Source organism: Leptodactylus fuscus, chromosome 3 (genome assembly GCF_031893055.1).
Source record: "Leptodactylus fuscus isolate aLepFus1 chromosome 3, aLepFus1.hap2, whole genome shotgun sequence".
NCBI lineage: Eukaryota > Metazoa > Chordata > Amphibia > Anura > Leptodactylidae > Leptodactylus > Leptodactylus fuscus.
The window spans coordinates 10565753-10593589 of NC_134267.1; the positions used below are offsets into that span (position 1 = coordinate 10565753).

General features: G+C 41.3%; 1 protein-coding gene across 1 annotated transcript in view; it reads left to right on the forward strand.

The window, feature by feature from the left end:
• LRPPRC (leucine rich pentatricopeptide repeat containing) overlaps positions 1-27837 on the forward strand; it is a 112470-nt gene that overhangs the window by 8586 nt on the left and 76047 nt on the right. The window contains exons 8-19 of the mRNA XM_075267016.1: positions 427-562; positions 1665-1819; positions 2426-2531; positions 2705-2812; positions 12552-12670; positions 13469-13562; positions 14904-14973; positions 18215-18242; positions 20678-20735; positions 24035-24141; positions 24394-24471; positions 26202-26240. Coding sequence (XP_075123117.1) covers positions 427-562; positions 1665-1819; positions 2426-2531; positions 2705-2812; positions 12552-12670; positions 13469-13562; positions 14904-14973; positions 18215-18242; positions 20678-20735; positions 24035-24141; positions 24394-24471; positions 26202-26240 — 1098 coding nt within the window. The remainder of the gene's footprint in view (positions 1-426; positions 563-1664; positions 1820-2425; positions 2532-2704; positions 2813-12551; positions 12671-13468; positions 13563-14903; positions 14974-18214; positions 18243-20677; positions 20736-24034; positions 24142-24393; positions 24472-26201; positions 26241-27837) is intronic.

A 27837-nucleotide genomic window follows, 5' to 3' on the forward strand; every position in this document is an offset into this window, starting at 1 on the left:
TGTATCTGCAGCGCTGCTTCTGCTTTTCAGGCCCCCTGATATCAAGCACCCCACTGCACCAAATGTACAGCAAAGAGCATGATAAGCCCTGAGCATAGGATCCTCTTCAAACAGCTGATCGGCTGGGGTCTGGGTGTGGGACCCCTGCTGATCTTTAAAGGGGTCGTCCATGAATCCCTGGAGGAGGCCGGGGAAAGAGAAACATTAAACAAAAAGTAAAAATCCTACTTGCCTGTCCCGAGTTCTCGCGTGTCCGCGGCTGCTTTCGGTTTGGGCATGCTATGAAGCTCGCGGGCAGCTGAGACCAATTTTGCAGGCACGGGAAAGGAACCAGTGACGTCACTCACATATGTCACCAGTGTCTGATACCGGAGCACCGAGGACAGGTGGATACGGCTACTAACTTTTTGCATTTATTTTTGCCAGATTTTGAATGACAGTGAGGTGAATGTGCCACAGAAACAATTGACTTCGGTGATATTGGCCCTGGCGAAGTCCGGCTACTCTCAGTATGTTCCTGATGTGCTGGAGCACATGCCAAACTGCATCTCCTTTTCACAAGGTAATACCGCGTATGGCCACTTATTACACTACAGATATCAGGGCAGTGTCTAGTGACGACCCGTGTACCCCTGCGCCCATCACATGACCGGGGCAGATTCACATCTCCTGGATCTAACCTATGTCCTGTTATACTGAATGCCGGCGAGTAGAGATTGATACATTAAATTCTATGTGTTGCAAAATTGTGTAACTTTTTATTATATAAAGATTTGGAGCCTTTTTTATTTTTCATGTGATCTAGTTGGATCAGTGTTTGTTTTTTGTGGGAGCAGTTGTGGTTTTTATTGGTAGTAATGTGGGGTGAATGCAATTAACTTTTTATGAAATTGTAGGAGGACTGCTGGAAAAAGTACAGCGACTCTGCCATGGTTTGCGGTTTTTTTACCTTTTTTTTTTTTTTTTTTTTTTTTTTTTTGTTATATATTTTGTGGCAAACGACGTGACAGAAACTTTTTTCCAGGGTTACTAACTGAAGAACTAGACTTAATCCAAGCATGGGGTTATACAATTTGTATAATGGCTGAGCTTGGTATTACAGCGTGGCCCATTCGCTTGGATGGGACTGATTTGTGAACAGACCATGTGACTGATCTGCGTGATGTCATATGGCCTGATCGGAAGGGAGCAGCGGACATCGTCTATTGTCAGCCGTTGATGTAATGATGCATTACTATGGGTGTTATCTTCTATTGTAATACTGTCTGTCTTGTGTTGTAAATGAAGGGACTGCTGCAATGAAACCCCTAAAGAATTGCCAACTGTCAGTCTATTTTTAGGCTTAGTGTCTAGAATGAAAATGACAATTCTATCACTAGAGACGTGGAAAAGAAAAAAAAAACCCTTAAAAATATCTAAAATACTTGTTTAAAATAGAAATTTTTCCCCAGGGACTCTTTCTGTTTGTGTCACCTTCCTGTCTTTGGCTTAGTAGTATCTGGAGGACTCCTTTAAAGCGCGCACATTTGGCTATTAGTCTCAGAAATGAGAGAGTTGTGAGGGTTCCTTGTCTGAAGAGGGTTTTGTAGGTGACTAATACGGCTATCCGTGTTTTGTACTATTTGCGGACTCTAATCTGCAGGTATCTCTTGTTTCCCGTGTAGATATCATGAATCTCTGCTTGGCCTTACTGACTCAGGGCTATGAAGACGCAGCTCTGGCGGTCGCAAAACAGCTCAGTTCGTGGAAGCCGGCGGATGGAAATGTGGAAAGTCAGCCGGGTGATTTCTTCCTGCGTCATTGTGTTAATTTGAACATGGTACGTTCTTTGTATTCAGGTATTACGTAAGAGTGCGAATTGAGAACTGCAACCCCCTGACTAGGATAATCTGGCTTTGGCTAAAAAAATTTGTTAAAAAAATAATAATATAAAAATATATATTATATATATATTTCTAAGATTTTATCACTATATCCGGATTTTTATTTTATCTTTAAATGTGGGGGTTTTTTTTGTTTTGTTTTTTTGCTCCAAACGTTTTCCACTTTTTTTTTCTTTTGTTCTCTCTCGTTTTTTTTTCTCTCCCTTTTTCTTTTTTTTTTTTTTTTTTTATTGCTCCTCTCTTTTGCTTTTTTGCTTTCCCTATTATTTTCTTTCACCTTATTCTTTTTGTTGTGTTTTTTTTTTTTTTACTTTTTTTATTCTTACTTTTGTTTTTTGTTTTTTGTTTTGTTTTTTTTACTTTTTTTCTTTTGCCCATTTTCTTAGTTTTGCTTTTTTGTCTTTTTTTTCCATGCTTTTTTCTTAGATTATTTTTTTTTTACTTTCCTTTTTTTTCCTTTCTCTTGCTCTTCTTTCATTTTTTTTTTTTTTCCACCTCTCTAGTTAACGTCTTATCTTGTGATTTCTTGCTCTTTCTCGTAGCCTGCCCCCACTCTGCTGAAGTGCGCCGACCAGTTGAAGGCATCAGAGATGCACACGCAGCCCAAGGAGTTCCTGTTACAATGTGCTTTAAGAAATCTTAATGCAGGTACTTCTCCTTTATGTTATTGCTGCGGTTTATTCCATTGTAGTGATATTCGCTTAAATAGAAAATATCTGCTCGCCTCTTGACTTCTAAGTGATTGTGTTGCTTATTCTTTGCACTTTTTTTGCTTTCCGTATTATTTATTGTTACTGTTTTGCGGGTCTATTTGTTTTCAGACTTGTCCATAGATCTCATGAAGGCGATGAAGGATGAGGGGCTACCTCTTAGATCTCGCTACTTCCGGCCTGTGCTCATTCAGTTGCGGAACAGGAACAACCTGGAAGGTTTGCCGTTACTTTTTTACCTTGTACTTTGAATCGTCGCTCACCATACGTAATGCTGCTCAGATCCGATCTATACTGGCTAGGGTCTTAGGGTGTACAATTTTTCATGCAGGTTGGCTACAAATTTTAGTTTTTATTTCTCCAATGCATCTAAAATAATAATAATTAAAAAATAAAATAATAATATGCTTTTAATTTATCCTACCGTTACCTGTGTACAGGTCCTGTGCAGGGCTATGCGTTTCCGTACTCAAAATTTTGTATATTTCCTGAACTTCTTTCGTTCTGTCCCTCTACCGTCTGCAAGTTGATAAGCCATGGGGATGGAAGGAATGGAGTAAAACTGTGTGCATAGGTGGAAGACTGAGATATGGCATTAAGGGAAACAGTGGCGTACATCAGCGCTAAAATCCTCATGCCATATGAACAATAAACCCCAAAAACTTAGTATTGGACTTTTGTATATAGAAGCAGTCTTCTCCTAGGAGACAGAGGCCGCAAGGACTGGCTCTGGGTGTCTGAGTGACCGGAATCCTTTGGATACATTTGACACTGGGATACAACGTGGGGCTCAGGCAACACCACTCGAGGGTCAGACTGCACAGGGTTTGTTTGTAGTCTGTAGCCATGGAGGCACACGTCTACTTCAGCACAAAACGGTAAGATTTGGGGCCACACGGTGGCTCAGTGGTTAGCACTGCAGCCTTGCAGCGCTGGAGTCCTGGTGTTCAAATCCCGCCGAGGGCAAAAAACCATCTGCAAGGAGTTTGTATGTTCTCCCCGTGTTTGTATGGATTTCCATCCTATATTCCAAAGACATACTGCCAGGGAAATAATGTACATTATGAGCTCTATGTGGGGCTCGCAATCTACATAAAAAAAACCAAAAACGGTAGGATTTGGAATCAAGACCATTTGCATAGTTGCTTAATTTCTTTGAAGAAAAATACAAAGTTGCTAAATGTATCTTAGTCCCTGTCTTAGGGCTGTGACTACTACTAGAGATGAGCGAGTACTATTCCAAACTGCAGTTTCGAATAGCACGCACCCATAGCAATGAATGGAGCAGGCCGGCACGCAGACGGGGCCGGCGTCCTGCCGCTTAACCCCCTGCGTGCCGGCTGCGTCCATTCATTCCTATGGGTGCGTGCTATTCGAAACTGCCGTTTACTACACCTTATCCTCTAAATCATGGGATTTAGCCTAACACATGACTACAGGATCAGACTACACGGTTTGTTTGTAGTCTGTAACCACCGAGACGCATAAATCTGCTTAGGAGCTGTAGGCACCAAACAGTAGAATGTTGAATAAAAAACATTTTCCTTTCTAAGAGGAAAAAAAATAAGTTTCCAACAACAAAAAGTCGTCTTTTAATCCATCAACCTAAGCGTCACTGTCAAGAGACTGCGATGACGACGCGTTTCGCCGAAATCATTAGAAAAGACTAAGTTTACAGATACTTCACGTAAGAATTTAGCGGCGTATTTTCCATATGGTTGAGGAAATTGAAGTTGTGTTCAGCCGGGGGTCGTCCCCGCCCTATAAGCGGATCCATCTATCCATTACGTACCGACGGGAAAGCAACGTCTATTGTTTCAGACGAGTCCAGACCTTTAAAAGAAAAAAAAAAGAAAAAAGTCTAATAATGAATTGACAATTTAGTAAAGTACGGTAGAAGCAATCTAGACAGCGAGCAGACGTTTTCTCCCAATTGCACGACTGACCTAAGCGACTGGAAATATATATTAAAAAAAATCCCTTATGGAACCTTAAGTGGTCCTAAGCGTTTTCACCACTTTCCTTTGTTACACGTGGGACGCCATTAGAATGGGGCCAAATTAAAACAAATATGGCTTTTTTTTTTTTTGTTATTCCCCTCCCCCTCCCCGCCATCTAGATGACGGTATATTTAATTCTTCTGAGTTGTATTAGCGGTATTTCACAAAGAGTCATCTCATCAAAAAAAAAAAAAGATGCTTTTAACAGAAGTAGTTTACCCTCGGGGAAACAAAAAAGTATTTTTCCATCTTATCACGCTGTATAATGTACCGCAGATTGAAATGCGGAATTGTTCGCGTGACACCGGGTGACAAACAAAATGCACAAGGAAAAAAAAAGAGCGAAAAAAAAGAATAAAAAAAAAAGAAATGCTTTTAGCTTGATTTAGTCTTGTCGCAATTTCAGCTAAAATATACATTTGGCATTAGTGCTTGGGAGGAAAGTTGGAAGCAAATATTCCCTAATTGTCCGTGGCTATAAATCTCGCAAAGCTACTTTCTAGAAAGTTATCCCTTGAAAGTTTCGGCGGTCGTAGTGGGAATGTCCGCCCTTTTTTAATACCTCTTTGGTTTGTTATTGGTCCAAAATACTGTGGAAAAATAAGAATTCCCTATCTAGAATTTTAACTGGCTGCTTCCACCACTAGAGGGAGCTTTAGAGCTTATTGCATACCCGTGCTAACACAGTATACAGTAAGCTCCCCCTAGTGACAACAGCTAGACTTTGTATCTTTTATAGGGAGTGTATCGAGTCCAAAATGCTTCCCAAATCCATAATAGTGCCTTGGATAGGAGCAGAAATAAAATATTGTGGCTTCAAACGGATGTAGTAATGCAGAAATGATCATCTTTTTTTTTAATGGATATGCAATTCAGCTTCTAAGTTCCTCATGGGCGGGGCCTGATCTACCCCATTTGGCTATAGACATCTGCAAGTAATGTGTCTGTACTTGGAAATTTCTCCCTCTGTCGTCGTTGTCTGTAAACAAATCCGTCAAGTGCTTTTGCTTGTCCCCTAATATCTCTGGCTTGTGGCCTATAAATTTGGGTTCTGCTCCTGTGGAAGGCCCCTAAACAGCACGGTTACTGGTTTGGAAGGTAAAGATGTAGCAGAGTTAACCAGAACTTCTGTAGTTGGTTAAACTGCTATATGCTGGGTTCACACCAGCGTTCGGGTCTCCGTTAGCAGGTTTCCGTCTTCTGCATGCAGAAGACGGAAACCTGTTATGCCGAGTCCGGCCGTGAGTGCCGGTTTGAAAGATGCCTGCAAGTTTCCATCTTCTGCCCAGTTTTGTCCAGGAAACAGAAACCTGCAGAACAGAGTCCCGGGCGCAGATGTGAACGAGCCCTGACTGTGATATTTGACCACAGAAGACGACAAACAAGCAATGAAAAACATTTCTCTATGACGTGTCATCGGTTTTTGTCTTCAGTGATAAGATATCGCGCTGCAGCAATTTAACCAACTGCAGAAGTTCGGGTTATCTCTGCTACATCTGTATTTTGGATTTGATCTCGGCCGACTTGGAGCTCTCAGAAAGACAAAGCCTACGAGTGACTTAGGTTTAGTAAGGTTTAAGGATGTGCGCTTCTCCCCTCCATCATGTAGATTCACTGCAAGCCAAAACTGAAGAAAATTGCAGGCTTATTCTTTGCACGATAAGTTGTTCTTTCATTTGACAATATTTTGCGTTCAACTTAATGTTTTGATCAACTTTTATTAACATCTAACATCACCCCCTCCCTCCAAAAATTTTGCCTTTTGTTTATATGGCATTTGCTCTGCATTATAAATGACATGGCAGCTTTGTCCGGGGGAGTCATTACAATGACGGAGATTCCATATTTATGTTGCTTTCATGTTTTAACTCTATAAAACAACATTTTTCATAAACAATTTGCTTGGTGTCACCGTATTCTGACCTCTATACATTTTTGATATGTACGACTTTTTCACCACTATTTATTGCTATTTCTGGTGGAGGAGAGGTGGACAAAATGCATTCGTTTGCTCATTGCAGGATACGGTGTCACCATACAGGATAAATGATGTTTTTGGATAGTGCGGACTTATAGACACAGGGTTACCCAAGTATGTTTGTTAACATTATCTATCTTTTTAGATTATAAAGTCGTTTTTTGTTTTTTAATACTATGTTGCAATTTTTATTTTTATTTATTTTTTAATATATTTATACTGGAATCTCTTGATCCTTAGTATTGCAGTATCTGAGGGTCTTTAATTTTGGGGGCAATCTCGCCCCCCTAACCACCCTGATGCAGTGATCACCATTGATCATGACATCTGAGGGGATTCAGCTGTCGGCATCGGAAAAGACACTGGCGACTTGGACGCCATGCCTTTTTATTTTATAGGCATTTTTATTGTTACTGAATTGTGTTGGAGTTACAGAATTAGGGCGGGTTCACACCTGCACCCCGGTCTCTACCTTCGGGCTTCCGTCTTCTGCCAAGAGAAACTGGACAGAGGGCAGATACCCAGCGTTCAGTTTTCGAAAACCCATTCACTTGAAAAAACCATGAAACCATGTTTTGTTTTTTTTAACCGGACACAAAGTCGGACATGCAGGAAACCCCGGCGGTCATCCGGACACTTTGCAAACTCATTCAAGTGAATGGGTTTGAAAACTGACCGCCGGGTTTCCTTCTACTGTCCAGTTTCTCTCGGCAGAAGATGGAAACCCGAAAACAGAGACCGGGTGCAGATGTGAACCTGCCCTTAACCCCTCTGTACTATTATGGCTGATGGGAGGATATTTAAAGTAGCCAAATTAGTTTAAACAATATATCAATAACAAATCAATAAACACCCCCCCCATCATTCCCTAGATTTGAAATAAACAAATTATACATCCCCATTCTACCAATTTAAAAAAATATTTTTCCCATATAACAAACACCATAGTGAGGAAAAAAAAATCAAAAAGTGCCAAATTGCTTTTATTTCGTCATTTTGCTTCCCATAAAAAGCGATGAAAAATTAGACATTACCCTAAATGGTATTACTAAAATGTATGTCTGGCCTTGCAAAGAAGCCGCCGTATGCATCCCCATATACGGAAATATAAAAAATGTATGGGTGTCAGAATATGGTGACTCCTAGAAAAATAGTTGTTGTTTTTTTTCACCGAAGTACTGGAATTTTTTTTAATGGAATTTTTTTTAATGGAATTTTTTTTAACATGAAACAAATTATAAATTTGTCATCCCCGGAATTGTACCGACCCATAGAATACAGTTGACTTGTCATTTTGGCTGCACAATGAACGTTGTAAAGACCTTAAAGTCGCACCAATGCAGTTTTTCTCCAGTTCCACCCCATTCAGAATTTTTTTTTTCACCTTTCCAGTTCATCATATTAAATGGTACCATTACAAAGTACAATTTGTCCTGTTAACATTAAGCCCTCCTAGCTCAGTCAATGGAAAAATAACAAAGTAATGGGACTTGGAAGGCGGGGGAGTCAATAACACAAATCGAAAAATGCTTGTGATGGGAAGGGGTTAAATACACAAAATGTGCAAAAAAAAAAAAAAAATCCCAGTCCTTCCTCTCTCTATCTCCTGCTTTCCCTTGGTCATATTACTTATTTGTTTCATATTACTCTAGATATAGAAATACATGAAGAAAGCTTTCCCTGTGTCTCTGGATATCAGCCATTTTCCCTCTCCTGCTCCTCACTGTCTTATGTGTGTTGTAAGACAACGAGCTGCAGCAGGATCCTCTCCCCTCTTCCTTTGACTTCAGTAGCACAAAAGATTAAGCTCCACCCCTTTAGCTGGTCACCAAATTAAACTGGTCAGCAGGGGATTGAGCTGTTTTTTCAGTAGAATTAATCTTGCTGTGGAAATTCATATCAGTTACTGCCAATTTATAAGCATAGCCTAAAGGACTCCCCTCCCTCCCTGTAACCGCAAATTATCTTGGTTTTGTCCACCTGTATGGAGTGACGCCTGACTTGGGGGCCAAATATCTGTGTATCGGGGCCCTGTTAAACAGCCAAGAAGTTTAATTTGTTTGGGCCAAATCGGGCCACAGTTCTGGAGCTTTCAGCTTAGTGGCGTGGAATTTACCGTTTTCAATGTTTTCCACTTGTAAATAATGTTTTTCACTCTCTATGGACTAAATAGTTTGGAAATGGCTTTATAACCCTTCCCAGTCTGATGGTGAACAACTGTTCTTATAAGATCATTGCGGATCTCTTTTCTCCTTGGCATTTTGTCAACATACGCCTCAATGCTTCAGACCAGCAAACTTCCAAAACTTCTGCTTTTATAGAGGGGGACACATTTCCGGATAGTTACTGTGTGGTGTTCATCTGAGGTTAAATTCGCTTAGTTATAAGACCTTCTAAGTATCAGATATACACACATGCTCGCTGCTATTATAACACTAAAAATAAAACTGCAGTCTGTAGAAGGCGCTAAGACCTATGCAAAAATTAAGATCCAGACATATTCTAATTAACACAATCTTGGACTGGCGCTCTTTCCCACTGCCCAACATGGTGGAAGCCAGAACCCCACATGCAAAAGACAAAAACCGTATCAGACAGCACCTCTGTGTATAGAAGTACGAGGTTTCTAGTGAACCATTTGATCAAATTCTGAGAGCCCATCTGCCCCAACAAGGCAATCTTATTCAGATGAGAATCTATGCAAGGCCTACGCTTTTGTAGGTTTAGATCCAAGCCCCAAGAGATGAATGTCTCTGCAATGTACGTTCACATCTCAATGAGGTTTCCTTGCCGGCGTAGCTAAACTGAAATTGTATCAAATATTGCGCTAAGAACCTCAGAATTCTATACAAAGATAGTGACTACAGGTTTTCATATACTTAATGTTTGCAAATGTCTTGGCGCCTTCTAGTTCGTGTCCCTCTGTCCAAAGTACTGCACAAAAGTTTTAGGCAGGTGAGGAAAGAATCCTTTCTACAATAGTCAGTAGTTTAGTTTGTCAATTAACAGAATGAAGTTAAAGAACAAAAGAGAAATATAAATCCCATCAATATTCGGTGTGACCTTTGCCCTTTGCCTTCCATCAGTTCTTCTCGGCACTTGCAAACAGTTGTTAGCAGAACTGGGCAGGGAGGTTGTTCCCGCCTCCATCTTGGAGAACTAAACCCAGATCTTCTATGGATGTTGCTTGCTCCAATCCGTCTCTCTCTCCATGTCATCCCAGACAGACTGGATGTTGATGAGATCAGGGCTATATCTGTGGGATCCGGATCATCCCTTCCTCCAAAGGGCAAAGGTCACACCAAACATTCATGGGATTTACGTAACTCTTTGGTTAATTGCCGAAAATAACTATTAACCCTTCTAGTTCTGAATGCATTCTTACTTTGCAGCATTTTTATGCTTAAAACTTTTGCGCAGCACAGAGTATATACAGTATCTCCCCTGCGATGCTCGGATGTAGCTATAGGTTGTCACTGCAGGATTGCACTATTAGCAGATTCCTTAGACGGCGTATTACACTCTCTGTTATAAAATGTGCTGGGGAAAAAAAAATCATCACCTTGGCCCAAACGAAGTGGCCGCTGGCCCCGGGCGCGCACACGACCCTCAAAGTGCCCATAATTAACACTTTATCCTTTTTCTTTTCACGTCTCCGTCTTAAATAAGGCGTTTTGTTTAAGGCAAAGTTGAGCAGCTGATGCGACTTTAATTTAGTGTGACTTGCCTGCATGTATTTTTAAGTGCTCAAAGGGAATTCACATCAGATTACTTGCACCGTCGTGCACTGCATAAAATATTCATGGAAGTGTCACTTTTCCATAGGTGGCACTCCAGGGCAGAGCAGGGGGACTTTTCAAACTTTGCATTAAAAAAAGTAAGATCTCCACCGGGCGAGTAGCGGGGGGGGGGGGGGGGGGGTTTGTTAGCATATGCTATGACGGAGCACAACCCCGCAGCTTTCAGCCGAGGCCTTTTGTACTAGCGAGATGTCAATACCTGTAGAACTTTTGACATAAGGAAGATAAGTGTGCGTAATGGAATGAAAGCAAAATCTTGTAAATATTATAGATCGCGCGGGCCAGCCCTCCAGCGCGCGGCCTTAATGCTTCAGCTGCCTGATGTGCTCGCTCTATTTACAACTCGCAGTTGGATACATAGACTCTCTTAGTATACTCTTCCAATGCCTTTGTGGTTTTATAGTTTGAGAAGTGAATTTTTTTAATTATTATTATTTTATTTTTATTTTTTTTATTTTTTTATTTTTTATTTTATTTTTTTTAAATTAATTTATTTTTTTAAGTGCATGCAGTTATTTGGTACAGCCCCATAATAGAGCATCTGGAACGGGTTTGTCGGGTTCATTCTCAGATACCCTGGTGCAGAGAGCAGCTACCTGCATTGAGAGGACAGTCCATAGAATTCAGTGGACATGATGTAATACCTTGTTACACCTGCGGAGGTGCTGCAGAGGAATCAGAAAGTTGCTGATTCATCATAGTATGCCCCACTTCACAATTGGGCAAGATTGAAGGTATACATACCCGGTATCAGATCAGGGGAGAACCTGACTTCCTGCACTCAAGCAAGCACCGAAGCTTCTTAAAGGGATTTTGTTAAAGACAATTATCCCATATCCTGTGGATAGGGATAAGTGTCAGATCTCTTGGGGTCTCCCAGTTAATGAAGCTCAAGTATGCTTGCATGGCCTGAGCACTATTCTCCTCTTCGGGATTGCCCCATTCAATTGAACGGAGCCGCGTTCACATGGGTACGCTAAGAGACTTTGGAGGACTTTCATTCTGACACTCTTGGTACCCCCCTCCTCCTGCAATCTAACAGGATACACTGACAAAAGATTCGGCACAGTCCCTTTAATTCTATACCAGCCACAGTGCCTACTATGACTTAGTGGCTGTGCCTGGTATTGCAGCTCCGTATCGAATGAGACTGCGCTGCAGAAGCGGCCCGTGACTGATGGATGTGATCTATTGTATGGCTATAGGTCATTGGTATTCAAGTACTGGAAAACCCCTTTAAGCACTTTACGGCTGGGGAAGTTAAAGAGGTTATGTGGATTCTAAGATTGATCTAATATGGATGGTCTGTCCTAAGGTCATTCTTTTCCTACCTTTAGATGTCTTCTCTGGGCCGCCATTCAGTAGAAATACCGGTTTTCTTCAGTATGCAAATGAGTTCTCTCGCAGCACTGGGGGTGTCTCCAATGCTGTGAAAGAACTCTCCAGCTCCGCCTCCATCTTCTTCAGGAACGGGGTCTTCACGCGTCTTTTTCCGGCTGTGGCTTCAAACTTCTAGGCCTTGGGCCTAGTGCAAAGCCGACTGTGCATGCCCAATGGCCACAAGAAAATTGCTGCTTACACGGTATTGTAAGCGGCCATTTTTTTTGTGGCCGGCAGGCATGTGCAGTCAGCTGCCCGAGGCCTAGAAGTTTGAAGCCACCACCGGAAGAAGATGCAAAGAGAGGCTGTTCCTGAAGAAGATGGAGGCGGCGCTGGAGAGTTCCCTCACAGCATTGGAGACGCCCCTAGTTCTGTTTGAGCGCTCATTTGCATACCATCAAAAACCGGTTTATATACCGACCGGTGGCGCGGAGAAGACATCTAAAGGTAGGAGACGAATAGCCTTTCTTAAGGCTATTCCTATGTGGTAGGCAGAAAAAAAATTGAGTTTTAATGATAGGATCCCTTTAAGTGTTTTATAGTCCCCCAGGCTGCTCTTGGTATATTATTGTGTATTTTCCTCTATGGTGACCAAGTAGGCTACTCCAAAGTCACCTTGACTTGGCGTTCATCTTATTGCCTTCTTGTATATACAAACCTATCAAACAACCCCCCACTTTGGGAAGATCACCCCCTAATCCAACCAAGATTTAATTCCTGCCCTATGTTATGCGTGTTACCATGGCTGTGAGGCGACCGCCCCCACCTTTTTCTTAAAATTTTTTTTTCTTTCCCTCAAGGCCTTATTCAGACCATCAGGATGATGAAGTCCATGGGGGTGGATGTGGAGATGGACGTCTTGTCTAGGTGTATGTCATGGATTTTCTCTAAGGCTAATGTTGGTCAGGCTATTCTGCAGGTATTGTCGGTTTATTATTATTATTATTATTTATTATTATTTTTTATTATTATTATTATGCATCATATTTGTAACTTCTTGAGTCATGACCTTTTGAGATCCAAAATCTAATAACTTTCATGAAAAACTTTCTAAAAACTCTCTTCTCTCTACTCCAGCTGCACGTCCATAGAGTAGAGCAGAGTCTGTCATGTGAGTGTGATTCTGGTTGTCAGCAGGGAAGGCGGAGGAATGAGCCTTCCAGCCTTCCTTACTTCACTCTGCATTGATAATCCTCGGGGCTCTGATATAGATTATTAATAAAGTTTATCCATCATAAATATCATCCCTCCCTGCATAACCCCTTTAATAAGCTCATGAGCTCCCTCTAGTGGTGGCAGCACAAAGCGGACATGTTAACCTTCACTTCTGTGTCCAAGCAGACAATTTATAGAAAAATTAAATGTTTTTTTTTTTCCTGAAATTATTCACTCCAAGATTTTAACCCATTCATTATCAGATAAAAGGGGAAGCCTCCATAATAAAGCGCACTGTCCTTAGCACACCGTTGCATTAAGTAAGCTTGCCTTTTAGAGGTCTGTGAATATTGGGTAAGTAAACCTATGTGAGCATTAGTGCCCCCCACTGCCAGCTCTATAATATTGCTGACCTAGCCCTAAGATAAGTTATCGGTGGGGGTCTGACACCCGTGTGCTGCGGCCTCTTTGCTACGGGATAGTGTTAGTGTTTGTAATGCATTTTAGGTGTTTGGGTTTTTTTGTCTATAGAGGCAAATTTGTGTTTTTTTCCCTCTTTTAGGATAAAGAATGTGTGGAAGACCTTCATAGTGTTTGTGCGTCATCGGTCCGACGTGGACTTCTCAACGGGAATCTAACCAGTGTGCACTCCTTCTGTAAGTATCTATAGGAAGGGCGGGTGGGGAAAGGAGCATTATTCTGTGTCTGGAGGGGGATATCCCAATATATGGCTCTAATGGGGAACTAGTGTATAGGTATACAGCGGCATCCATCACCCACAGGCTTACATGGCCGTACCATGGTCAGACATACGCAGTAAAGATCCTCTAATTCATTAAAATTCCGGTGATTGATTCCTATGACAGTAAATATGTAACAATCTAATTTATTATACAATACCATCCATTGGAAGTTGGCACCCCCAGATCAGGATTATGGGGTGCTCGATAATAGTGGTAGTTTGCTCTAGTGCTGTACTTGGATGTTACATCAATGCTTATATGTGACCTCTCTATTCAAATGGGACAAATTGGGTGCCCATTTTTTGTGGGATCCCCTACTATCAGACACTCTGCACTTACCCCTTGCCTATGCCTTTTCCCTTTTTGTGATTCCTCAAAAATGCGACAATGATCAAATGCTGTCCCAATACTGAGCTCAGTCTGCTAAAATGTGGCATTAAGAGTTCGATATACTTACAGCGCCACCACAGGTGAAAGAAAGTATTACATGATGTCCGGTGTAATGGGTTGTGGAGTCGGGGACAGTTTTGGGAAGAGTCGGGGGTGAAAAAGTTACCGATTTTCAGCTCAAAATAAAATCATTTAAAGCTATTATAGAATAATGAATATTTTAGAATGTAGCTGATGAGTTTGTTACATATTTACTATTATAGGAATCCATCACTTGTTTGTTTTTTACTGAATTTTTGCATGAAGTCCTGCCTGTCTGAGTAAGTATTAGATTAATGGGTGTCCAAAACTCGCACCCCACTGAGTACCAGTTTGCATAGACCGCAGCCTATGGATGAGCCCTGCCGCCAAGTGACTGAGACCTGAGCATAGCGCCTTACATAGTATAGTGGCAGCGCTTGGTATTACAGCTTAGCCCTTTCACTCGAATTGTATTGAGTTGCACATAGGACATGTGATGAAACAACATTGAAGTCACTGGTCTGCAAAGCTAGAGTAGCCATGTCACTTCAATCAGGTGATCCGTGGGGGTTCTCTAGTGATCACTTATGTCGTGTCTTATCCTAAGGAAAATCCCTTTAGATCGGGGCCTCACGTTACAAAAACGCTGCATTTTTATAGTACATGGCTAATCCCATCTACACATTACAGAAAAAATACTCTGCAGAAAGGAACGTGATGCGTTTCCACCGCGGTCGTTTTTTGGTTGCGGCTCGCTACATCTTGGACTTTTGCTACATTTGTCTGTGGTTAGTAAACATCTGGCATCTATGTAACATGTTGTGTTCACATTTTTCATCTTAGTATCATCTTCAACAACCCCAATTCCGAAGGATAGAAATTTAGTGTCCGTTTTGGGGACGGCATTGTTAAAGTAAGTAACAATAAATTCAGATTTTTCTCTGTAAAATGACTAATCCATATAGATAGGTGTGTATATACGTGTGTGTGTGTATATACGTGTGTGTGGTTTCATATTAATCATCTATTTTAAGAATGCTGGTATTGTCAATCATTTTACTGTCTATTTTAATGAGCGTACTAAATTTAGCAATTTTCACTCTGGCCACTAAACCTAATTAAATGACACTGGCTAACTCTCCCATAGACCTCAGTGAGTCTGATCCAGTCTATTGCTGCCTATGGCCATGACCGTGCTGTAAAGCAGATCACTGAGTGCTGTTAACAGAGCAGAGGAGAAGCTCAAAAACAATATGGCCGCTCTCATGTCCACATACAGAAATTAAAATAATAATATGATGTAACAAAAAAAAAATCCAGTCCAGATTCAGATGTGGCTCCTCTTATATTATATCCTCGACCTGTCAGCTCTTTTCTTACTCTACGTTCTGCTGTTCCTCTGTTATTCCTCCTACAAATATATGGCTATTTGACAACTGGGCGTTACTAGTTACGAGGGGGTGTGTCCTTGACTGTCTAATAATACTGCTGGCAGTGTAAGGATTGGTCACTGACAAGGTTTACTGTCATCAGTTTATTCTTCCGTTTCTAGGAGGTGTAACAGAGGGGCGGCACAATGCAGACTATTATTAGAGAAGATTCCCCGCAATAGATATTTTATGAGAACAGCGACTGTCGGGAGAGCTGACGATGCTCTTTAATATCCTGCCAGTCTCTTCGTCACTACATACAGATATAGCAGAGCTGAATATGTCGCTGATATGTCTGGGTTCATCTTTTCTGCAGCGTGATGAGATTTACCTGCAGTCCCATGTAAAAACAACTGAAAGGTAACCTGTGAATGAACAGACATGGCTCTGCTGCATCATGACAAACTCTGCTCTGCTATACGTCCTATAGCATGGTGAACGTCTTTCTCCACTTACCTTGTGCTTCAGGAGAGATAACAGGCGCTAGGTTGTGTATCCCCAAGACGCTCATTTGTATGTTAATCCCGGAGAAGGCTCCTGATAATTTGGAGTGGATGCTTGGGATTAGGGGCCCCGATTACTGCCAACGTCCTCCGTAAATGAGGTGGCGCCAGCGAGGCCGTCTCATCAGTTCTGTTACCGTGCTGCTGTTGTCACCTGGGAGGGGAAGATTCTCATTCCCTTACCTAGGATGAGCTGAAAAGGCGCCCATTTATACTGTACATTAGAGAGCGCCTATAGCTTTGGATGGTCGTCCCCCCCAACATATGGTACCACCCGGTACGTATACCCGCTCACTTTGGGTTGCTTTCCATCTGCTCACTCTAGTAAAGCACAAAATAGATACATTTGTATCCAGCTCCAAATGCATTCTATAGGATAAGTCATCAGTATGTGACCTGTGGGGGTCCGGCACCCAGACACCGTGCAGATCAGCTTTCCCACAAGACTCCGGCCATTGGAAGTTGCTGCGGAGTAGAAGCAACATCGTCCTATCCAGCAACTTCAGAGCATGGGAGCTGACGAATAGCTGATCGGTGTGGGGTCCAGGTGTTGGACCCCCACAGATCATATACTGATGACCGATTCTGTGGATAGGTCGTCAATATGAAAAATCCATTTGGGGTTGGAAAAACCCCTTTAAGTCCCCACTCTAAGGTAGGACTTTAGGGGGTTGTCCTATTTAAAAAGAAAAAGATAGGTGAGTATCTATCAAGGGACGTTTAAAAATAAAAATCAGTGCCGTGGGGGGAGCGGGAGGGTGTGCAGCACTAGTTTAAAACAATATCTAAGACTAGGTCAGACACCTTTGCCGTTCTTTACAGTCTATGCCTCTGAAGATATGTCCGGTCATAGCCATAGAGACCGGAACATTGAAACGCGTCAGGCAAAAAATATATAAAACAATTTTGTTGACTATAGGCAAATATCCTGTGTTTAGGCAATTGGCCAGTATTTGTTGATTGGTCTTGTGTTATATTCAGACCATCAAGATATAGGGGTGATCAGTGGCAATATATTTGCTAGGGAACTATTAGCCATATTTTTAACTCTTGGCGTTCTATCCCTGTATCATATGCTTCTGATAGGCATCCTTTATTATTTTTGGTTCTGGCCAATTATTATCTAAGGGATAGTGAGGGGTTTGAATGATAATAAGGACCCTCCATCCTTAGACTTTTGCTAGTGAAGTGTGGTCAATTATCTCTAGCAATTTTTTAGACTATCATAGTCTGTGTTTTGGTGTTGATACGATTTTATCTTTAATTATCCAATAAAGTTTTATTTTTATTTTTAAGCGTCCCTTGATAAATACTCACCTATCTTTTTCTTTTTGCATTAATTTTGGGCACGTTCATTTGTTATCAATTATTTTGTTTTTCTTGTTGTCCTATTTAAAGACACTTATTCTATGGGTAAGAGATAAGTATCACAATGCCGGGGTTCACGTTGGTCGATAAAAGTCCGCCAAGATTCCTCCATGTAAATGATGACTGGCGCTTCAGTCACTGCTATGGGGCTGCCGGAGATTACGGTAAATGCCCTATAGCAGCGATCACACTGATGTGTCCTACACAAGGGGAGGACTTGCAGTTCTCATCACATAGGACCTTGTGGTCGGACCACTGGAGATGTCCACATGAGAGGTGTCTTTAGGGGCAACCCCTTTAAGGAAACCCCCGAGCAGTGCCCCGCTCCTTCCACAGCTGCACTTCACCTATATAGAGTTACGGAACCACATAGAACAATATTACTGTGGTCTGATCAGGGATTAGTCCTTACCGGTGTAGGGGGAGGGTTCCTGCGGCTGTATGAGGGTCACGCTTTAGTCTGCCGAATCCTAGTAGCCTGTGCAATGACAACCTCGACCCCATCACATCTGTATGTGCATGTAACATATATTTAGTATATTCATATAGTGTTCTCTTATAGAATTGTACAATCTCTCATTTTGCGACGAGTAAAAGCAGATGCCGCGTTGCGCGTTGTGAACGCCGTCCAGACAGCACTTCCATCACATTGTACGATTAGTTTGTGTGGCTGACAGGTGACGGCTGCACTTACCTGTATCTCTCATATTATTACATTTTACATATTTCTATGCACTTAACACGCAGATGACAGTAAGTGTGTAATAAAGTTACGGCAGCCGCTCGCTCTGGATGATTCCTTCATCTTACATTGGGTTTACTTACATTTCTTGTCCTTTGCTGCCACCTACAGGTACAAAGATGTAGAGCTGTTGGCCAAGGTAAGTGCGGGCGCTTTTGCTTTCTATGTATAGGTATGCCTGTCTTCAGTGATTTATTTATTTTTTTCCACCTTGTGCATAAGATCACATGTCAGATTTCAGATTTGCTTTTATTAATTGTTGAGCTAGTGGTAGCAGGTTACATAGACTGCATAGATTATTTTTTTGCAAGCCAGGACTAATGCAATGATTGAACAGACCCTGGTACATGGGACCCCTTCTGGCAAAAACTGCATCAATAAAGGTCAGCACTTGGACTCCCACTGATCATGATAATGGGAGGTCCTGAGTCCCCTATATGAATGGAGTAGTAATTCACATCATAGGCCATGTGCCCCCGATGTACAGCCCATGGTCCCTTGTTGTGCAGCCTATATTCCCCTGTTGTGCAGCCCATGGTCCCTTGTTGTGCAGCCTATATTCCCCTGTTGTGCAGCCCATGGTCCCTTGTTGTGCAGCCTATATTCCCCTGTTGTGCAGCCCATGTGCCCCTGTTGTGCAGCCTATATTCCCCTGTTGTGCAGCCCATGTGCCCCTGTTGTGCAGCCCATGTGCCCCTGTTGTGCAGCCCATGTGCCCCTGTTGTGCAGCCTATATTCCCCTGTTGTGCAGCCCATGTGCCCCTGTTGTGCAGCCTATATTCCCCTGTTGTGCAGCCTATATTCCCCTGTTGTGCAGCCCATGTGCCCCCGATGTGCAGCCCATGGTCCCTTGTTGCGCAGCCTATATTCCCCTGTTGTGCAGCCCATGTGCCCCCGATGTGCAGCCCATGGTCCCTTGTTGCGCAGCCCATGTGCCCCTGTTGCGCAGCCCATGTGCCCCTGTTGCGCAGCCCATGTGCCCCTGTTGCGCAGCCCATGTGACCCCGATGTGTAGGCCATGGTCCCTTGTTGTGCAGCCTATATTCCCCCCGTTGTGCAGCCCATGTGCCCCTGTTGTGCAGCCTATATTCTCCTGTTGTGCAACCCATGTGCCCCTGTTGTGCAGCCTATATTCCCTGGTTGTGCAACCCATGTGCTCCTGTTGTGCAGCCTATATTCCCCTGTTGTGCAACCCATGTGCCCCTGTTGTGCAGCCTATATTCCCCTGTTGTGCAACCCATGTGCCCCCGATGTGTAGGCCATGTGCAGAGAATCCTCACCGGGCACATGCACTTATATGGGCCCCCAGAATTATCTGCTCGTGGGCTCTAACAGGCAGCTGTAATTTAGGCAGGTTTGGGTCCCTAAACCGGAGATGCATAATGGTTTTTAGTGCCCCTAGACCAGTTCCCATTAACGTGACCCAGCTATAATAAGCTTTTGCTGTCTCCTTTCCTTTATCCTTGTAATATTTGCTGTCCCATAAAACAGAGGACGGCCTGTAATTGGGTCTCATGTCCCCAAATCGGATGACAAATGGGCTGCTGCCTGGCATAAATTACTGTAATACCCAAATTATACTGTTTGCAAAGTCTCGTGTGACTTTACTGCTTTAATATCCTTAAAAGTAGAGGCCGGGGCTACTATATGGTGAGCTTTCCGCTCCCATAGAAGTGTATGGAGAGAGCTGCACCTCTAGTCATCCTGCACCTGCATGTAGCAGCCATCAGGCAGGGCTTGGGTCAGGTATCCCATAGATTCCAGGGATCACAAACAGCACAACACCTATCCACAGGCTGTATGTGGTACCGCAACTGAGCTCCATTAACTTTAATAGGGACAAGCTGCAATACCAGGCATGGACGGGAGAGGCGCTGTTTTATCATAATTAGCTTTGCCGGGTGTCCCACCGTTGTTACATGGTCTCTGTATATAACCTGCACATTTTCAGGGCTCTCCTGACATGTCTAATTTCATAAAGAATACCAATATTTGCAAAATTGTTATTAATACTCTGCATTCTGTTGTCCCTCTGTTATTCCTCCTGGAAATTCTTAATCAAACCAGTTGGAGATGCGTTCCTATACCTTTGAACAATCAGAGCTGAAAGCACAGTAGTGTCAATCTTTGGCAAGGGATATGGGTCAACCAGTTGTCAATTTATTCTTGTGTTTCTAGGAGGAATAACAGAGTAACTATTATATTAATAAAAGATTATTATATGCAAATGAAGGGATCGGACAAGTCCTCTAGTAAGAAGTTAGGGGGTCCGGCTAGTGCAGCCATTGGCTAGTAAAATATTGGGTGCAAGTTCTCATCACTTCGGGACCTGAGAGGGTTAAAAGATTTAGTCCGCCTGAAAGTAATGTTCTTTGTACGGCATTTTGTCCCCGTATCTGTTTTTATTTTCCTCTGCGGTAAATTACTGTGATGCGGCATGGAATAATATGTCAGCGGAGAGACGCTTTATTATTTGGAGAATTCAATTTCAGTCCGCGGCCTTCCTGGTGTCTGTGTGTACGCGTCGCCCCTTCTCTCACTTGGCTGCAATAGATGATTATTCTGTCTTAACAGATAACAGGGCTCTTGTACAAGGACGGCTCCGACAGCAAAGATTCTTCAAGACCGACTGGTAGCGTTTCAATTTCTATGATTGTAACTTATCCATAAATCTCTTCTGGCGTGTAATGACTGGGCGCCGGGGATTACAACCGTAAACACTGATTGCTGCTTTTAAGAAATGCTTAAAAAAAATACCGTACGCTTAGCGTCCCCATTGTCGCATATTTATGCATATTTTAAGGTCAGTTTGGGGAATATTAGCATGCACGGGGACCCACGATTGGTAAAAAAAAAATAAAAAAATTGCTAAATAAAAAAAAAATTTTTATATTTACTCATTTCCATTTTTATGCGACACTGGAGACAGTTTAGAATTTTTTTAATATTTATTTCAAATATCATAATTTATTTGTTTTTCATATACATTATATATATATATATATATATATATATATATATATATATATGAAGAGCTCAACGGAAAAATGGCCTAAGTCCACATTTTGTCATATTTCAAATTATTACCTAGAAAGCTTCTTTGTACCTCGTTCTATGCATTGGGTTTACAAGGTACCTAGGATTAATGACCTAAGTCCATATATTTCAATGCAGAAGAATTTACATTCAATGGAATAATGGCCTAAGTCCAATTCAAACTTACTTACCGTATTTTTCGGACTAGAAGACACACTTTTTTCCCCCCAAATTTCGGAGGAAAATGAGGGTGCGTCTTATAGTCTGAATGTGGGTTTGCAGCATGGCCGCGCTACTGCCACCGCTGGTTTTCTTCAGCGGCAGTAGCGCGGCAATCCGCAGGCCCCGGCAGCTAAGACAGTCCCCGGCATCTGCTGTAATAGACCGGCGGATGCCGGGGAGTGTCTTAGCTGCCGGGGCCTGCAGATTGCCGCGCTACTGCCACCGCTGGTTTTCTTCAGCGGCAGGAGTGTGACAATACCGAAAAATACGGTACTTCACTTTCGTTGGTCATTTTTTCATTGAAATCGTGACTTCCGGTCTGTTGTTTATATTAGTGTAAAAACTTTGTCTTATTGTTTAAAAGGCTCTAAATCGACTTTTGCACATATTTAGCGCCGAAAAGGGAGGCAGGTAATTATTATTCTTCATCGTTTAATAATAGTAGTAATTAATTAATAATATTAAATAAATAATATTTATACATGAAGCTGCAATTTTTTTTAATAAATACAATTTATGATTAGGATTAACGGTGTTCATTAGCTGATTACATTGGATAGATATATTCCACAATAATGCCCGTTTGCTTTAGGCTAAAACTTTAAATTTCGTTTTTCTCACAATATTGATTTTTGGACTTAGGCCATTTTTCCGTTGAGCTCTTCATATATATATATATATATATATATATATATATATATATATATATATATATATAAAAGTTTTTTATGATATTTTATTTTTTCTTCTCAAAACTCTTGCGAAATAGCGTAGAGTGTTTTTATTTTTTTGGTATTCCAGCCACACGGAGGCCTAAGGGGAACAAACTCTTTAGACTCCTTCCATGCACCTCACCATTGGGCTAAGGCTATAAGGAAATTTTGGCCGAGACTCTGGCCATGTGACCAAACATCACTGTGTCGACCTACAAGTCCTACACTAATGTCAGCGAATGGAGTCGCCTTGCAATCTCCGGGATCCGGTGGCTGCAACTTTTACTTTCAACAAGATCGGCAACTGTTGAATGTTTTTGTGAAAGTTGCAGTTATTGCTCCCATGGAGTCATAGGACGTGACTTCATACACTTGCATTAGTGATAGTCTTTGGGGTGTACGCATGTAAAGCAAGCTTTGACCCTGTATTTCGGTGTAGAGGAATGTCCCTGTAAAGCTATGTCTCCAACCAATTGTTAGATTAAGGCCACATTCGGACTGGTTGGGTCAGTATAATGTGATCTGTATAATGCATGGATATTCCATACGCCAGGTCTGATAACATTGCAGGGGTCTATAGTGCTGTAAGGTCATTTAGACCTACAGGCAGAAGAGGATTTGTGGCGAATATACGGATTGTATGTAACCAAATTATTACAGCCATCTGAGTGCGGCCTTAATCTATGTTCATATAGGGTTTGCCAATATGCTAAACGGGATTAGGAGTGTGCACTGAGCAGATTGAGCTTAAAATGTAACATATTATATAATATATTATATATATATATATATATATATATATATATATATATATATATATATATATATGTATATATAGTAGAGTTGATTTGAATAACTCGCTCCATAGGAATGCATGGGAGCGGCTGGTTCTTAACCCCTTGTGTTACGGCTGCTCCCATGCATTCCTATGGGAGCAGAGGTATTCGAAACTATTCGAATCTAGTATTCAAATCATCTCTAATATGTGTGTGTGTGTGTGTATATATATATATATATATATATATATATATATATATATATATATATATATATATATATATATATATATATATATATAGGTAGTAGTGGTTTATGGGCTACATTTTATATCATAGATTTTTCCAACATTAGTACTAAACATATGTAATTGATCAGGCAGAAAAATCCAAATTTCTAATAATAATTTATATATATTTATTTTTTTAATCTGAGTCAGGTAGGAATTTTTTTTTTTTTCATGCAATTGGCATAAGCCTCATGGGGTTTGTTGCCTTCTCCTGGGTCAACACTGTAGGGGATTGTAGGGTGATAGGTTGGACTTGATGGACTGATGTCTTCATCCAACCTCATCTACTATGTAACTATGTATTCTGAACATTCTATGCAATTTAAAAAAATTTTTTTTTCTATATCCTATATTACACACATGACATTATACATTATCCTATATTACCTTACATTATATATCCTATATTATTACACACATGACATTATACATTATCCTTTATTATCTTACATTATATATCCTACATTTATGACTTTTTAGCTCTTTTGCACCTTCCTTTATTACCTATGAAGTCCTTATACACTTGCTCTCTCTCCGGGGGCGACGCTACTATTTACATGTCATGATTTTTTTTTGTGCTTTGCCATCCTGCTTTACAGTTACTGAACAGGGTACAAAAACCCCCTTCAGCCTAGCAGGAAGATTTAGTCGTGAAAAGCTGTCAGTGGGTCTGCAAATAATGAATATTCTTTTCAGTCCCCAGTTAGCTGTGTGCTCCCCAACCACATAATCTCTATGCCTCAGTGATCATTGTTGCCGTTGCAGCCTCTCATCAGGGTGACATCTCACACCAAAATGATTTCTTATAAATTAATCTTGATAACATGACAGTCCTAGTAATTTCACCAGAATGCTTTCTCTTTTTTTTTTTTTCTTCTTCCTTCCTTGCCGCAGAATTTATTGGCTATTTTCTGTATTACGTGATTGACAGACTGAGTGACTCGGAGGCGCAGGCCATGGAGGAGCATCTGAGACAATACTTCCATCAGCTTAAGGAGATGGTACCGTTCCCTCTCTTCTACATAATGCCTGCTCCGTCTGACATGTATCTATTAGATTTCTAAATTGCTGCTTTTAAGTAAAACCAGAGCACTTCTCAATGTCAGGCTGGAAGTTGGAGACTTAAATTATGTCGCAGATAATTTCTGTTAGACACATTTCATTTAGGCCGTGTTTTAAAACTAATATATGTTTTTTTTTTAATATATTCTTCCTACCCCTCCCTCTTCAATTTTTTTTTTCCTGGTACACAGGGCTTGACGGTGGACGCCAAACAGTACAGAGGTATCCAAAAGCTGCTGGAACGTAATGGGGTGCCACAGTTAAGTGAGGTGGGTGTTGGTCGAAAGGAGGTGAAATGTAGGCAGTCGAATATAAAAATATATATATATATATATATATATATATATATATATATATATATATATATAATTATATATAGGGGGCAACACGGTGGCTCAGTGGTTAGCACTGCAGCCTTCCAGCGCTGGTGTCCTGGGTTCGAATCCTGCCAGGAGCAACATCTGCAAGGAATTTGTATGTTCTCCCTGCGTTTGCATGGATTTCCTCCCTTTCTACAAAGACAGACTGATAGGAAAAAAAAAAGTACATTGTGATCCCTATATGGGGCTCACAATCTACGTAAAAAAAAATACATATATATATATATATATATATATATATATATATATATATATATGCATATGCAATTTTTTTTGCATTTTTCAATGTCTTTACATACATAAATAAATCCTGCAATTTTCAGTCTGTCCACCAAACCTAAGAATAGACCGCTACTTGCCAATTCTGTGATGACTTTCACTTCATTTACCTGAGACAGAATTACAAGAGACGTTAACACCAGTAATCCATCAATGTATCCACTACTCACAATAGATGATGTCACAACGTATCTCTCTTCCTGCGCAGAGCGTGTCTAGAAAACTCAGACAGGGCGGGTTCACACCGGTCTTGTTGGTTTCCGTCTTCTGCCGACAAGGGACAGAAACCCGGCAGACAGTGCAGGCCTGTCAGCGGTTTATAGTCTGCGCCGCAAAACTATTTTTTGGTGTTTTTTTAATGTAGATTGTGAGCCCCATATAGGGATCACAATGTACTTTTTTTTCCTTTCAGTCTGTCTTTGTAGAATGGGAGGAAATCCACGCAAACACGGGTAGATCATACAAACTCCTTGCAGATGTTGTTCCTGGCAGGATTCGAACCCAGGACTCCAGCGCTGCAAGGCTACAGTGCTAACCACTGAGCCACCGTGTTGCCCCTGAAACGTGTTTTTTTTTAATTTTTTTAACCGGACACAAAGTCCTGCATGTCCGATTTTGTGTCTGGTTAAAAAAAAAATACGGTTTCGCCACAGAGACCACAAAACTCTCGCGGGCAGACACTTTGCAAACCCATTCAAATAAATTGGTTGAAAAGTGACTGCCAGTTTCCGTCTCCTGTCCAGTTTCTCGGGCAGAAGATGGAAACCTAAAAGCGGAGAGCGCAGATGTGAACCCCCCTGAATGGCGATTACTACTGTGCCGTAAAGCAGATCATTAAATTCTGTTAAGAGTACAGAGGGGAATCTCGGACAAGATGGCCGCCCAGTAACCATGTACACAAAGCTATAAACAATATCAGATTGGAAAACAAGTGATAGATTTCCATAAATGAATACAAATTTCTGTGTAATTAATAGATTTACATTTTAATACAGAAATCATTCCGAATTTAAAGGGGTTATCAAGGTTTGGAAAACATGGCTGCTTTCTTCTTCTCAGGAAGTGACGTCACATCCCTTGGTCACATGGCAATGCTACAGATCAGTCCCATTCCGATGTGACCAACAGACGTGATGTCACTTCCTGAAAAGAAGGAAGCAGCCATGTTTTCCCAACCTGGATAACCCCTTCGTACTAAAGAACCCAAAGCCTGTCCTTGCTTGAAAATCCAAATGTAGCATACGGCTAACGAGACTCGTATGCACGCTCTGTATACTGACTGTAGTATATATTATTAGGAACTCACTTCTACCTTCTTTTTGGTCTATTTATCTCTGTAGGATCTTAAGAAATTGCTGAAATCTGGCGTATCTCTAACGGTAGGTATAAACCATTTTTGTTCTATTTCACTTTTTATGTTGGAAAGGACCCGTCACATTAAAGGGATTGTCTTACTGTTAAAGGGTCATTCCCATATCTACCTTTTCAATATCCTGATCTCCATTTTCCTGAGTGGTCTGTGGTCACAGAGACGGCCCCTGAATTATGGAAATGACATGTTATATGTGTAAATATGGCAACCCCAGTTTACCTCTATGGGAGTGACGAAAACCGTGTAGAACAATCGCGTTCAGCTGTATCTGTAAAATGGAATTCTCTGCTCTTGACCTGGAATTGGGTTGGTCTTAAGTACACAGCAAATTATAAATATTTATTTCATAAATTAATAGTACAGGTGAATATTAGAAATTTTGTAAAATTTGTTATTAAAGAAATATGTTTCCTACTCCAATTATTAGGTTGATTTACTTTTTACATAGAAGTCTATGGAGAGGGGAGGAGGAGGCTGCTGGAGAAGACGCACAAATAGCTGCAACTTCTAAATTCTGATACACTGAGAGTGACAAATCTCATTTGACACTGATATGTTTCAAGAGAAATCTCTTCCACTGAACAAAATGAGGCAATATATCAATTTTACTGCCATCTTCTCCCCCTCCCCTCTCCATAGACGTCTTTGTGTTTGAGTTATGAGAAGGATTACAGATAAACCATCTGAAAGAAGATGAGGTCAGCCTAATAGACAGAGAAGGAAACAGATTCCTTTGAACTTAAAAACCAGCTATGATGTCCTTATTGTGGTCAGGTTATCTTCTCATACATGAAATACTGAAATTTCCCCAAGGTGGGACTATTAAAGGATTATCTTATCTTATCTTATGTAGTGTCCTCCTGATAACCAGCCATGATGTCCTTATTGTGGTCAGGTTATCTTCTCATACATGTAGTGTCCTCCTGATAACCAGCCATGATGTCCTTATTGTGGTCAGGTTATCTTCTCATACATATAGTGTCCTCCTGATAACCAGCCATGATGTCCTTATTGTGGTCAGGTTATCTTCTCATTCATGTAGTGTCCTCCTGATAACCAGCCATGATGTCCTTATTGTGGTCAGGTTATCTTCTCATACATGTAGTGTCCTCCTGATAACCAGCCATGATGTCCTTATTGTGGTCGGGTTATCTTCTCATACATGTAGTGTCCTCCTGATAACCAGCCATGATGTCCTTATTGTGGTCGGGTTATCTTCTCATACATGTAGTGTCCTCCTGATAACCAGCCATGATGTCCTTATTGTGGTCAGGTTATCTTCTCATACATGTAGTGTCCTCCTGATAACCAGCCATGATGTCCTTATTGTGGTTGGGTTATCTTCTCATACATGTAGTGTCCTCCTGATAACCAGCCATGATGTCCTTATTGTGGTCAGGTTATCTTCTCATACATGTAGTGTCCTCCTGATGACTTGTCTACAGTAAGGACATCATGGCTGGTTCCTGACAAGTCCTATACCATAGAAAGTTCCTGCATTCGTAGTTGTATCCGTTGGGGAGTAATAAAGACTACAGATGTTACCACTAAGATGGTTAGAAGAAATCTCCAAAATTGTGCAAATGTTTAAATTATTTATATTT